The following is a 14,019-nucleotide window of genomic DNA, read 5'->3' as shown; positions in this document are numbered from 1 at the left end:
CGTTCTAGTATATTTTCTAACACGTCTACCCCAGAACTTAATCAAGCAACTGATTCAATTACGCAATATTTTAGTTATGGGTTTCCGAGATTAGATTGGTTATAACTTGGTTATATGTTAAAGTTCCAAAGCTGCGTTCAAACAAGGTTTTATCTGACTAGTGTAAGTACAAGTAACTATTTCATCATGGGGTTTCAATAGGGAACATGGGACATGCTTTCTGTTCCCTTGTTGCTGGGAGCTTGTAGAAAGGGCCTGATTGAATCAGATGACGTTAGTGCTGGGCTCGAACAAAAATGCCCACACCTTGGGGGTCCGGCAGGAATGGATTGAAAACCACAATCAATTGTCAATCATGCTTCACAAGAGTTGTGTACAATTGTTTATGTTTGAGTAGAGTCTGTGTGTGTACGGTAAGTGTGTGTGTGTATAGTAAATGTGTGTGTGGTGGTCTCTATACGCAGGGGGAGCTCAGTGAGAGGTACTCAGTTACTTCTGAAAGTGGCAGCAGCACAGACAGCCACGCTGAGACCCTTGAAACTAAAGATGGTGAGTAACGTCTCAGCTCTGATCCTCACCAATTATGGGTGAAGTTGCCACTAGAGGCTTGGGGTTAGGATTGGGGGAGAAGAAGCTGATCCATCCTAGATCTGTACATAGGGAACGCTTCCCCCCAGAGTGATCCTAACTGGAGGAGTTCGCTGATAATCATGTTAAGTTTTTGGGGGATTACTCAAACATGGGTTAATTTAACTATAGTTGGGTTTTTATTCACTTGCATGCTGGGTTGACCCAGCAGCTGGGTCTTTTTTAATGCAATCCATAGGTTATTTTTAGGAGGTGTGGCCTATTAGGGGAATTGTTTCATATAGTTATTTTTGGCCACCCGTGACAATACATGTCCTTCTTGTTCATCATGTTAAGTTTGTGCAATGCAAATATACATTTTCATAGAATATATATATATATATATTTTAATTAATAACATTGAAATTTACATTATTGTAACAAAGTGGTAACTATCCCAACATTGGGCTATGCATAGGCTCCCTGAAGAACCAATTAAAGCTACAAAAGTATCCGTGTTCAACCTTAACATGTGATAACAATACAACAGAACAGATGAACCAGAATGACATTTATAATCAAGTATCTGAAAGCCACGCCCCCAGTAAGCCAGGCCTCCAGTCTTCTGATCTGATCTGCTGGGTCATATCTCAAGAACCCAGTATCAGTAACCCAGCCTCAACAACCCAACCTTGCTCTTTTAAAGAAAATAACCCAACTATTTGACCCACTCCTTGCTTCCCAGCAGTTGGACCATCCAAACAACACAGAATTTTCCTTAATGTACCCTTACTCTTAAATTGAAGACAGTAAGGATAATGTTACCAAGTGTCAATTATAAAATAAAGTAGCTAGGTTTCCATCCAATTGGTGAGAGATTGTAATGTGAATATTCTAAAATCCACATAAAAAAAATCCCCACGTTTAGTTCTTTGCCCTAGCTGATTCAAATAATGAAAGCTTGATGATGAGTTGGTTATTTGAATCAGCTGTGTAATGCTAGGGCAAAAATCAAAATATGCACCCAGGGGGGCCCCAGGACAGAGTTTGGAAAACCGTGCTCCAGACATCAGCTCGCAGATACAGTGCAGGTATAGCCTAATGCACGATGAGATCATTATGAATGAAAGAGCAAGATTTTTAGTTGTCAAACGGTAGCCAAGCATCGATCATCATGTCATCAGAATAAGACCCTCAATATTTATCACCCTGTACTTTCACCACCCTGTGAAGTTCATCGTAATTTATTTAACCTAGTAAACTGCATGCTTTCCCGAGTCGCAGTGAAAAGACCACAAAACATATCATGGTGTGACTCCAAGTTTACTTTGACATGATGGTTATTATATCAATATTTGCATGATGGTTATTGGTTATTTCTCACATACAGTGCCTTGCGAAAGTATTCGGCCCCCTTGAACTTTGCGACCTTTTGCCACATTTCAGGCTTCAAACATAAAGATATAAAACTGCATTTTTTTGTGAAGAATCAACAACAAGTGGGACACAATCATGAAGTGGAACGACATTTATTGGATATTTCAAACTTTTTTAACAAATCAAAAACTGAAAAATTGGGCGTGCAAAATTATTCAGCCCCCTTAAGTTAATACTTTGTAGCGCCACCTTTTGCTGCGATTACAGCTGTAAGTCGCTTGGGGTATGTCTCTATCAGTTTTGCACATCGAGAGACTGAAATGTTTTCCCATTCCTCCTTGCAAAACAGCTCGAGCTCAGTGAGGTTGGATGGAAAGCATTTGTGAACAGCAGTTTTCAGTTCTTTCCACAGATTCCCGATTGGATTCAGGTCTGGACTTTGACTTGGCCATTCTAACACCTGGATATGTTTATTTTTGAACCATTCCATTGTAGATTTTGCTTTATGTTTTGGATCATTGTCTTGTTGGAAGACAAATCTCCGTCCCAGTCTCAGGTCTTTTGCAGACTCCATCAGGTTTTCTTCCAGAATGGTCCTGTATTTGGCTCCATCCATCTTCTCATCAATTTTAACCATCTTCCCTGTCCCTGCTGAAGAAAAGCAGGCCCAAACCATGATGCTGCCACCACCATGTTTGACAGTGGGGATGGTGTGTTCAGCTGTGTTGCTTTTACACCAAACATAACGTTTTGCATTGTTGCCAAAAAGTTCAATTTTGGTTTCATCTGACCAGAGCACCTTCTTCCACATGTTTGGTGTGTCTCCCAGGTGGCTTGTGGCAAACTTTAAACGACACTTTTTATGGATATCTTTAAGAAATGGCTTTCTTCTTGCCACTCTTCCATAAAGGCCAGATTTGTGCAATATACGACTGATTGTTGTCCTATGGACAGAGTCTCCCACCTCAGCTGTAGATCTCTGCAGTTCATCCAGAGTGATCATGGGCCTCTTGGCTGCATCTCTGATCAGTCTTCTCCTTGTATGAGCTGAAAGTTTATAGGGACGGCCAGGTCTTGGTAGATTTGCAGTGGTCTGATACTCCTTCCATTTCAATATTATCGCTTGCACAGTGCTCCTTGGGATGTTTAAAGCTTGGGAAATCTTTTTGTATCCAAATCCGGCTTTTAACTTCTTCACAACAGTATCTCGGACCTGCCTGGTGTGTTCCTTGTTCTTCATGATGCTCTCTGCGCTTTTAACGGACCTCTGAGACTATCACAGTGCAGGTGCATTTATACGGAGACTTGATTACACACAGGTGGATTGTATTTATCATCATTAGTCATTTAGGTCAACATTGGATCATTCAGAGATCCTCACTGAACTTCTGGAGAGAGTTTGCTGCACTGAAAGTAAAGGGGCTGAATAATTTTGCACGCCCAATTTTTCAGTTTTTTATTTGTTAAAAAAGTTTGAAATATCCAATAAATGTCGTTCCACTTCATGATTGTGTCCCACTTGTTGTTGATTCTTCACAAAAAAATACAGTTTTATATCTTTATGTTTGAAGCCTGAAATGTGGCAAAAGGTCGCAAAGTTCAAGGGGGCCGAATACTTTCGCAAGGCACTGTAATTAATTGTCCATACACAAAAAGAGCCCACCTTGTGTAGCATATTTTGTTTTGTCGACATTCGGAAAGTTTACTGCCAAATTTGCTGTTTCCATCAGGCCTGTTGCAACATTTTTTTATCCGACATGTACTTTACTCGCATAAAAAGGTTATATGTAAACCTAATTAAAGTAGATTAAAGTACTTTCTTGAGCCAATCGATTTTTGGGAGATTGACGATTATGAATATATAAATATACTCTTGTAATCTTAACACAATTTACAGTGTAATCATGCATATTTTGTCTAGTACACGCTGAACAGTAGGTGACATTTTTTGTAAGAGCAACTCTTCAGTTATGTTTCACTCGAGGTGTTATCATAAGTTTTACTTTTGACTTCAATTAAACACAGTCTCAAATAGCCGGCTGTCACTTTTAATAGCCGGTCAACCGCACACGTTTCAGCAAATAAACACCTGTTTCAAATAATCTTAGGGTCTAAATGAATTGCTTATGAGGTTACCATGAATTACCATCGTTTTTTAAATGAGGTTTAATGTTTGATTTGCTAAATTAAATTATTCAGTAATTCAAACAAATTATGGAAATCATCCATTTTTATCACCAATATGAAAATGCTAGCCATTGGCTTCTAACAGCTGATAACTGCTAGCTAATGGCAAGCACAAAAACAGTCAACAACTTCAGGAGTACAATTGTCTGATCGCCTTCTAGTGGCCAGTATGAAAATGCACTGTCAGAGGAGAATAATTATTCTGTCATGGAAAAGTTAATTTTTTTATTGTTTTAGTATGGGCAATAATAACACGTTAGGGCAGGAAATGAAGAAATGTATTAACATCCTGGAAGTGAACATTGGAATTAAACAATTACCCATGTGAATGAAATAAGACGCCTGGCTCAAATAGAAGCCTGTCTCTCAGTGCCTGTTGTGTTCAGTGATTTAAGAAAATAAATGCCCGGGCTATTAATTTAAGTTTTACGTTATGTATCCATGATTAGACTGAGGACAACACAGTAACTGTCACTACTAGGGGTTTAAAGTACAGGAATTTTAGAATGGTCCATTTCTAATTGGTTGTTATTGGTTTCAATCACCTTAGTAAGTGATTTGAGAGAATATAGCAGTCTTGTGGATGAATTTGCATCACTCCCATTAACATCAATCCAACCACATAATGTAATGCTCTGCTTAACCTTGTTCTTGATTGTTTACAGTAGTAAACGCTTGTTGGGTCTCTTGGTTTAGAACCTTTTTCTGCCTTCATCCTTTACAGTGAAGAAGAAATACAGTGCAGGTCTGAAGTTCAGTAACTTAATGAACATTGGCAAGAAGAAGACCTCTTCCTTAGACAGTCCGGAGAAATGTGTCGACACCTCAGGTGAGTGGAGATGGCCTCCAGAGCTAGGCAAATCAGCCATTACCCTGTTAACATACAGTACAGCCAAAGTCACTGCAAAGGATTCAAACAAACCGCAATGTAGTGCGATGTCTGCACATAGCGGTTGGTTTGAATCCAGACCTATCTCTTTTTCACTTTATTTTTCTTGTCTCCTTATTCACCTGCTCTTTGTCTCTGTAATTCTGTCTTCTCTATCTGGTCTTCACTTTCCTTTCCCCTCCTTCTTTCCTTTCAATTTGTTGGTATGAAATGACATTTTACCGGGGGTTGCTGAAGATATCGGAGGATGGGCTCAATGTAATGGCTGCAAAGAAAGTAATGGAACGGAATCAAACACATGGAAACCATGTCTTTTATGTGTTTGATACACTTCCATCTGTTCTATTCCAGTGATTACGAGGACCCCATCCTCCTATATCTCTACCCGCCAGCCTCCTCTAAATCTTACATGGTCAAAGCAAAAAGAGGCCCGTTTGCAACCAAGACGCAGAACTTAACACGCAGCTGTGTATAAGCGCTGGATTTCTTAAAACACTACTAACATGCATGTTAAAATAAAATTGTTTGTGACTGAAATCCCAGACTAAACCAGCAGATCGGTTGATCTCATGTTGTTACCGTGTCAAACGAGTCTGATACCAGACAGCTGTGTCTAGGTTCTCTACTCCTGCCCCACAAAAAGTATTGACCTATCGGTAACATTGAAAATCGCAGGGCTGACAATTCATAATAAATACTTATTGTATTTTCATACAAACATTTAATCTTGAATTTCAACTTAATTAGAATATAATTTGTGTAATTTGAAATACTTTTATCAGACTATGATTTAATGAAAACAGAGATATTAACTGAATCATGATTGTCTGTTTATGGTTACAAATTTTAGATGTGGACAGTTCAGAGATTTATTTTTCAACCCTTGATAAGAAATTACAATACCATATTAAGACAAGTTGTTATTAATGTATTACATTAATTGGAAATGAAAAAGTAAGTACACCAATATGAGTTTTCCATTCATAAAAATGTGCAAGGTAAATTGCCATTGTAGATTTGCCGTAGTTGTAACGTAGACGCTGGGAGTTGGGGCGCAAGTCCAGGTGGTGAGTAATAATTAACTAAACATGGAACAATACAAGAAACAAGAGTAGGGACATGAAACAACATCAATACTGCCAGGGAGGAATCAGACTTGTGGAGGTCTACAATTATTTTTTCTGAGGTCTTGGCTGATTTATTTTGGTTTTCCATTGATGTCAAGCAAAGAGGCACTGAGTTTGAAGGTAGGCCTTGAAACACATCCACAGGTACACCTTCAGTTGACTCAAATTATGTCAATTAGCCTATTAGAAGCTTCTAAAGCAATGGCATAATTGTCTGGAATTTTCCAAGCTGTTTAAAGGCAAAGTCAACTTAGTGTACGTAAACTTCTGACCCACTGGAATTGTGATACAGTGAATTATAAGTGAAATAATCTGTCTGTAAACAATTGTTGGAAAAATTACTTGTGTCATGCACAAAGTAGATGTCCTAACCGTCTTGCCATATCTGTAGTTTGTTAACAAGAAATTTGTGGAGTGGTTGAAAAATAAGTTTTAATGACTCCAACCTAAGTGTATGTAAACTTCCGACTTCAACTGTAGATAACTCTCTCTTAAACTTCTCAAAGAGTAGGTTTTATTTGTACCAATGATAATATCCACCAGAGCTGGAAAGTATATTGAAAAAGGTTGGCAGCAACCAGGACTTAAAGTCAACACATCAGCTTTACAGAGTGGTAATACATTGGCCAATAGTGGTGGCAATTGAGATCAGCTTTGCTTTGTGATCTTAGCGCGTGTTGACGGTTTAACGATGATATGGTGGCCAATGCTGGTTGCAATAGGCCCTTAAGAACTTATTAAATGTATTATGACGGAAAGGAAAGTATAATATACAATGAATGATCACAATTAGTTGTACAGTCGTAGCCAAAGGTTTTGAGAATGACACAAATATAAATTTCCACACAGTTTGCTGCTTCAGTGTCTTTAGATATTTTTGTCAGATGTTACTATGTAATACTGAATTATAATTACAAGCATTTCATAAGTGTGAAAGGCTTTTATTGACAATTACATGAAGTTGATGCAAAGAGTCAATATTTGCAGTGTTGACCCTTCTTTTTCAAGACCTCTGCAATCCACCCTGGCGTGCTGTCAATTAACTTCTGGGCCACATCCTGACTGATGGCAGCCCATTCTTGCATAATCAATGCTTGGAGTTTGTCAGAATTTGTGGGTTTTTGTTTGTCCACCCGCCTCTTGAGGATTGACCACAAGTTTTCAATGGGATTAAGGTCTGGGGAGTTTCCCTGCTATGGACCCAAAATATTGATGTTCCTGGATGGTTGGGAGAAGTTGCTCTCGGAGGATGTGTTGGTACCATTCTTTATTCATGGCTGTGTTCTTAGGCAAAATTGTGAGTGAGCCCACTCCCTTGGCTGAGAAGCAACCCCACACATGAATGGTCTCAGGATGCTTTACTGTTGGCATGACACAGGACTGATGGTAGCGCTCACCATCTCCGGGCAAGCTTTTTTTCCCAGATGCCCCAAACAATCGGAAAGGGGATTCATCAGAGAAAATGACTTTACCCCAGTCCTCAGCAATTCAATCCTTGTACCTTTTGCAGAATATCATTCTGTCCCTGATGTTTTTCCTGGAGAGAAGTGGCTTCTTTGCTGCCCTTCTTAACACCAGGCCATCCTCCAAAAGTCTCCGCCTCACTGTGCGTGCAGATGTACTCACACCTGCCAGCTGCAATTCCTGAGCAAGCTCTTTACTGGTGGTGCCCCAAATCCCACAGCTGAATCAACTTTAGGAGACGGTCCTGGTGCTTGCTGGACTTTCTTGGGCGCCCTGAAGCCTTCTTCACAACAATTGAACCGCTCTCCTTGAAGTTCTTGATGATCCGATAAATGGTAGATTTTTTTGCACCACCAGGTGCAATCTTACTGGCAGCAATATCCTTGCCTGTGAAGCCCTTTTTGTGCAAAGCAATGATGATGGCACATGTTTCCTTGCAGGTAACCATGGTTGACAGAGGAAGAACAATGATTCCAAACACCACCCTCCTTTTGAAGCTTCCAGTCTGTTATTCGAACTCAATCAGCATGACCGAGTGATCTCCAGCCTTGTCCTCGTCAACACTCACACCTGTGTTAACAAGAGAATCACTGACATGATGTCAGCTGTTCCTTTTGTGGCAAGGCTGAAATGCAGTGGAAATGTTTTTGGGGGTTTCAGTTAATTTACATGGCAAAGAGGGACTTTGCAATTAATTGCAATTTTTCTGATCACCCTTCATAACATTCTGGAGTATATGCAAATTGCCATCATACAAACTGGGGCAGCAGACTTTGAAAATGTAATATTTGTGTCATTTTCAAAACTTTTGGCCATGACTGTACAGTACAGTAATTACAGGGATATCAAATTCTCTCTTTCACCATTTCTTTCTCACAATCTCCCCCCTCTCTCTGTCCCTCACCACACAATAATTCAATTTACAGTGCCTTGCGAAAGTATTCGGCCCCCTTGAACTTTGCGACCTTTTGCCACATTTCAGGCTTCAAACATAAAGATATAAAACTGTATTTTTTTGTGAAGAATCAACAACAAGTGGGACACAATCATGAAGTGGAACAACATTTATTGGATATTTCAAACTTTTTTAACAAATCAAAAACTGAAAAATTGGGCGTGCAAAATTATTCAGCCCCTTTACTTTCAGTGTAGCAAACTCTCTCCAGAAGTTCAGTGAGGATCTCTGAATGATCCAATGTTGACCTAAATGACTAATGATGATAAATACAATCCACCTGTGTGTAATCAAGTCTCCGTATAAATGCACCTGCACTGTGATAGTCTCAGAGGTCCGTTAAAAGCGCAGAGAGCATCATGAAGAACAAGGAACACACCAGGCAGGTCCGAGATACTGCTGTGAAGAAGTTTAAAGCCGGATTTGGATACAAAAAGATTTCCCAAGCTTTAAACATCCCAAGGAGCACTGTGCAAGCGATAATATTGAAATGGAAGGAGTATCAAACCACTGCAAATCTACCAAGACCTGGCCGTCCCTCTAAACTTTCAGCTCATACAAGGAGAAGACTGATCAGAGATGCAGCCAAGAGGCCCATGATCACTTTGGATGAACTGCAGAGATCTACAGCTGAGGTGGGAGACTCTGTCCATAGGACAACAATCAGTCGTATATTGCACAAATCTGGCCTTTATGGAAGAGTGGCAAGAAGAAAGCCATTTCTTAAAGATATCCATAAAAAGTGTCGTTTAAAGTTTGCCACAAGCCACCTGGGAGACACACCAAACATGTGGAAGAAGGTGCTCTGGTCAGATGAAACCAAAATTGAACTTTTTGGCAACAATGCAAAACGTTATGTTTGGTGTAAAAGCAACACAGCTGAACACACCATCCCCACTGTCAAACATGGTGGTGGCAGCATCATGGTTTGGGCCTGCTTTTCTTCAGCAGGGACAGGGAAGATGGTTAAAATTTATGAGAAGATGGATGGAGCCAAATACAGGACCATTCTGGAAGAAAACCTGATGGAGTCTGCAAAAGACCTGAGACTGGGACGGAGATTTGTCTTCCAACAAGACAATGATCCAAAACATAAAGCAAAATCTACAATGGAATGGTTCAAAAATAAACATATCCAGGTGTTAGAATGGCCAAGTCAAAGTCCAGACCTGAATCCAATCGAGAATCTGTGGAAAGAACTGAAAACTGCTGTTCACAAATGCTCTCCATCCAACCTCACTGAGCTCGAGCTGTTTTGCAAGGAGGAATGGGAAAAAATGTCAGTCTCTCGATGTGCAAAACTGATAGAGACATACCCCAAGCGACTTACAGCTGTAATCGCAGCAAAAGGTGGCGCTACAAAGTATTAACTTAAGGGGGCTGAATAATTTTGCACGCCCAATTTTTCAGTTTTTGATTTGTTAAAAAAGTTTGAAATATCCAATAAATGTCGTTCCACTTCATGATTGTGTCCCACTTGTTGTTGATTCTTCACAAAAAAATACAGTTTTATATCTTTATGTTTGAAGCCTGAAATGTGGCAAAAGGTCGCAAAGTTCAAGGGGGCCAAATACTTTCGCAAGGCACTGTATTTCAATTCAGTAGACTTAATTGATATGTCAACAAGTTAAACTTACATTGACAAAGTAAACATATAACAATATGGTCTCTCTCTCAGGTTACCTCAATGTGCTGGTTAACAGTCATTGGAGGAGCCACTGGTGTCTGATAAAAAATGGGCAGCTGTGGTTTTACCAGGACAAGGGCAAGACTAAAGTGGCCCAGCAGCCTGTGCCTCTGGAGGGATGCATGGTCTTGCCAGACCCCAGCCCTGAGCACCTCTACTCCTTCCGGATCCAGATGGATGGGGCACAGCTAGCCACACTAGAGGTAGGAGGGGGAGGTAGGCAGGCCTGGGGGAAGGTAGGCGCTATAGAAAGAAAGTAGAGACCTTATTGATCCGAACTTGGGAAAATGTTGTATCAGTTCTCACCATAAGACCCGTATCAATGAAAACGCATGCTCAAAAACACATACGAACTCACGTAAGTCATTGCATGTTAAATTGCAAATTACAACACAAACACACATCTTTAGCCTTAACACTGGATTATTGCATGTTGTACAATTCCATATAAGCATTAATTCTATGGAAATCAGTAATCAAGAAAGCTCTTGTAAAAGCCCTTTACAAAGTCCCTAGTACAGCAGGAGCTGACCTCATATGAGAACCTGGCCCCTGTCCCTCTCCGAAAATCTTACTGAGAACAGTCCCCATTCTGGAAACGCACGCATGCCACTTACACAACCAACCCCACCCACCAGACACACGGCGCCTAGTGCAAAAAACACATACTAGCATTCCTAACACTGAGACTGTGCTGACGGTACAGTGCTCCTCCCAAGAACACTAAACACTTCAATTGTACTGTCTGACACACACTACAAAGTCTGGCCCAATTGTACTGTCTGACACACACTACAAATTCTGGCCCAGAGGAGTAAAGGGGAGGTGTGTGTGGGTTGGTTCTATGTCCCCCAAAATCCCCACAAGGATAGTAAAACAAGGAAAATTCTCCCTCGTGGGGACATCACCCATGACCCCAAGAGGACAGGCTATTTTAAGCTTAAGGGTCAGGTTAAGGGATAGGGGTTAGGAAAAATAGGATTTTGAATGGAAATACATTCTAGGTCCCCACAAGGATAGAAGAACATGACACGTGTGCGTGTGTGTTTTTGTTTAACTATCCTTTTGGGTACCAGAATTCCTCACAAGGAAAGTATTTTAGGCTTGGAGGTTAGGTTTAGGGTTAGGTTAAGAATTGGGGTTAGGGTTAGGTATAGTTTTAGGGTTAGGGGTTACAGTTAAGGTTAGGTTAGGGTTAGGGGTTAAGAAGAATAGGATTTTGGATGGGAATCAATTATTTGGTCCCCACAAGGATAGCAAAAAAAAACTGTGTATGTGTAGGGGAGGTAGTGGATGTACTGGGATTTGTGAGCAAGAGGAACTCCCCTTTTTTATTTAAGCTTCAGCACCAGCCTGCTTTGGGGCTCCCAAGTGGCGTGGCGGTCTAAGGCACTGCATCTCAGTGCTAGAGGCGTCACTACAGACCCTGGTTTGATTCCAGGCTGTATCACAACCGGCCGTGATTGGGAGTCCCATAGGGTGGTGCACAATTGGCCCAGCGTCGTCCGTGTTAAGGTTTGGCCGGAGTAGGCCCGCCATTGTAAATAAGAATTTGTTCTTAACTGACTTGCCTAGTTAAATAAAGGTTAAATAAAACATATTGTGCTGTTATGGTCAATGAAATTCCTTTTTTAGTTTTATTTAATGGACTTTAAAAACTAAAATGAAAAAATGTGCTGCAGAAAATTGATAATTAACTCATTTCCTGTGAATGGATTTTTATTTATTTTGGGTGATCTTCAGACTAAAGCCTTGACATGACTGCCACCTGTTGGTTCATCTACGTATTTTTTATGTTATAATCAAGGCTGTGTTTTCAAAAGACTGTGTTTTCAAAATGCGCTCCTCCTCTTTCCTGTCCTCTCCCTCTCCTCTTTTGTCGATTACCGCTCCCATCTCTCCTCCCCTCTTCCCTTGTTCTCTCCTCTATGCCGCTTTCCACTCCCAGGCCAAGTCGTCAGCTGATATGGGTCACTGGCTGGGTCTTCTGCTATCTCAGACTGGGACTAAGACAGACCCTGAAGAACTCACCTATGACTATGTCAACTCTGAGAGGATCTCCAGCATAGTCAATGCAGCCAAGACCTCCTTGTAGTTAGTTAATTCATCACAGTGTGTGTGTGTGTGTGTGTGTGTGTGTGTGTGTGTGTGTGTGTGTGTGTGTGTGTGTGTGTGTGTGTGTGTGTGTGTGTGTGTGTGTGGTTAGCTGTACAGGACTGTGTGAGAGAGAGCTTATACAGTAATATGTGTGTGTATTCTTCAGTCTGATGCAGGGGAGGTACTCAGAGCCTAGCCCCTACAAAGACAGCCTTTCCTCGGCTCCCCACGGTTCAGATGACATTTATGACGATGTGGCTTCTATAGAGGGCGAACTAGAGGTGAGCTCACCACATCAATATACAACAACAAATTCAAGAGTATTAATTCAGCCACGTACACACAGTTTATACCACTGATGTTGTTTAACGCAATCTGATTCCACACTCCAAGACTGCTTCCATCACGTGGACTGGGATATGTTTCGTATTGCGTCAAACAACAACATTGACGAATACGCTGATTCGGTGAGGGAGTTCATTAGAACGTGCGTTGAAGATGTCGTTCCCATAGCAACGATTAAAACATTCCCAAACCAGAAACCGTGGATTGATGGCAGCATTCACGTGAAACTGAAAGCGCGAACCACTGCTTTTAGTCAGGGCAAGGTGACCGGAAACATGACCGAATACAAACAGTGTAGCTATTCCCTCCGCAAGGCAATCAAACAAGCTAAGTGTCAGTATAGAGACAAAGTAGAATCGCAATTCAACAGCTCAGACACGAGGTATGTGGCAGGGTCTACAGTCAATCACGGATTACAAAAAGAAAACCAGCCCCGTCACGGACCAGGATGTCTTGCTCCCAGGCAGACTAAATAACTTTTTTGCCCGCTTTGAGGACAATACCATGCCACTGACACGGCCCGCAACCAAAACATGCAGACTCTCCTTCACTGCAGCCGAGGTGAGTAAAACATTTAAACGTGTTAACCCTCGCAAGGCTGCAGGCCCAGACGGCATCCCCAGCCGCGCCCTCAGAGCATGCGCAGACCAGCTGGCTGGTGTGTTTACGGACATATTCAATCAATCCTTATCCCAGTCTGCTGTTCCCACATGCTTCAAGAGGGCCACCATTGTTCCTGTTCCCAAGAAAGCTAAGGTAACTGAGCTAAACGACTACCGCCCCGTAGCACTCACATCCGTCATCATGAAGTGCTTTGAGAGACTAGTCAAGGACCATATCACCTCCACCCTACCTGACACCCTAGACCCACTCCAATTTGCTTACCGCCCAAATAGGTCCACAGACGATGCAATCTCAACCACACTGCACACTGCCCTAACCCATCTGGACAAGAGGAATACCTATGTGAAAATGCTGTTCATCGACTACAGCTCAGCATTTAACACCATAGTACCCTCCAAACTCGTCATCAAGCTCGAGACCCTGGGTCTCGACCCTGCCCTGTGCAACTGGGTACTGGACTTCCTGATGGGCCGCCCTCAGGTGGTGAGGGTAGGTAACAACATCTCCACCCCGCTGATCCTCAGCACTGGGGCCCCACAAGGGTGCGTTCTGAGCCCTCTCCTGTACTCCCTGTTCACCCACGACTGCGTGGCCACGCACGCCTCCAACTCAATCATCAAGTTTGCGGACGACACTACAGTGGTAGGCTTGATTACCAACAACAACGAGACGGCCTACAGGGAGGAGGTGAGGGCCCTCG

The 14,019-nt window shown here is 41.7% G+C and overlaps 1 protein-coding gene across 5 annotated transcripts in view; it reads left to right on the top strand.

Annotated features, from left to right (window-relative positions):
* The window catches only part of afap1l2 (actin filament associated protein 1-like 2), a 140,871-nt gene that overhangs the window by 90,960 nt on the left and 35,892 nt on the right, over positions 1 to 14,019 (top strand). For 4 of the 5 annotated variants that reach the window (XR_005036500.1, XM_036946701.1, XM_036946700.1 and 1 more), the window contains exons 10-14: positions 465 to 549; positions 4,856 to 4,960; positions 10,245 to 10,456; positions 12,202 to 12,347; positions 12,517 to 12,631. Coding sequence is in view for 4 of the 5 variants with exons in the window: in XM_036946701.1 (XP_036802596.1) it covers positions 465 to 549; positions 4,856 to 4,960; positions 10,245 to 10,456; positions 12,202 to 12,347; positions 12,517 to 12,631 (663 nt within the window). In the remaining variant the exon portion in view is untranslated. The remainder of the gene's footprint in view (positions 1 to 464; positions 550 to 4,855; positions 4,961 to 10,244; positions 10,457 to 12,201; positions 12,348 to 12,516; positions 12,632 to 14,019) is intronic. The other variant, XM_036946702.1, reaches the window with a different exon arrangement.

Source organism: Oncorhynchus mykiss, chromosome 16 (assembly GCF_013265735.2).
Source record: "Oncorhynchus mykiss isolate Arlee chromosome 16, USDA_OmykA_1.1, whole genome shotgun sequence".
Taxonomy (NCBI): domain Eukaryota; kingdom Metazoa; phylum Chordata; class Actinopteri; order Salmoniformes; family Salmonidae; genus Oncorhynchus; species Oncorhynchus mykiss.
The sequence above is the reverse complement of the archived record's forward strand: the minus strand, read 5'-3'. Positions and strand labels throughout refer to the sequence as shown.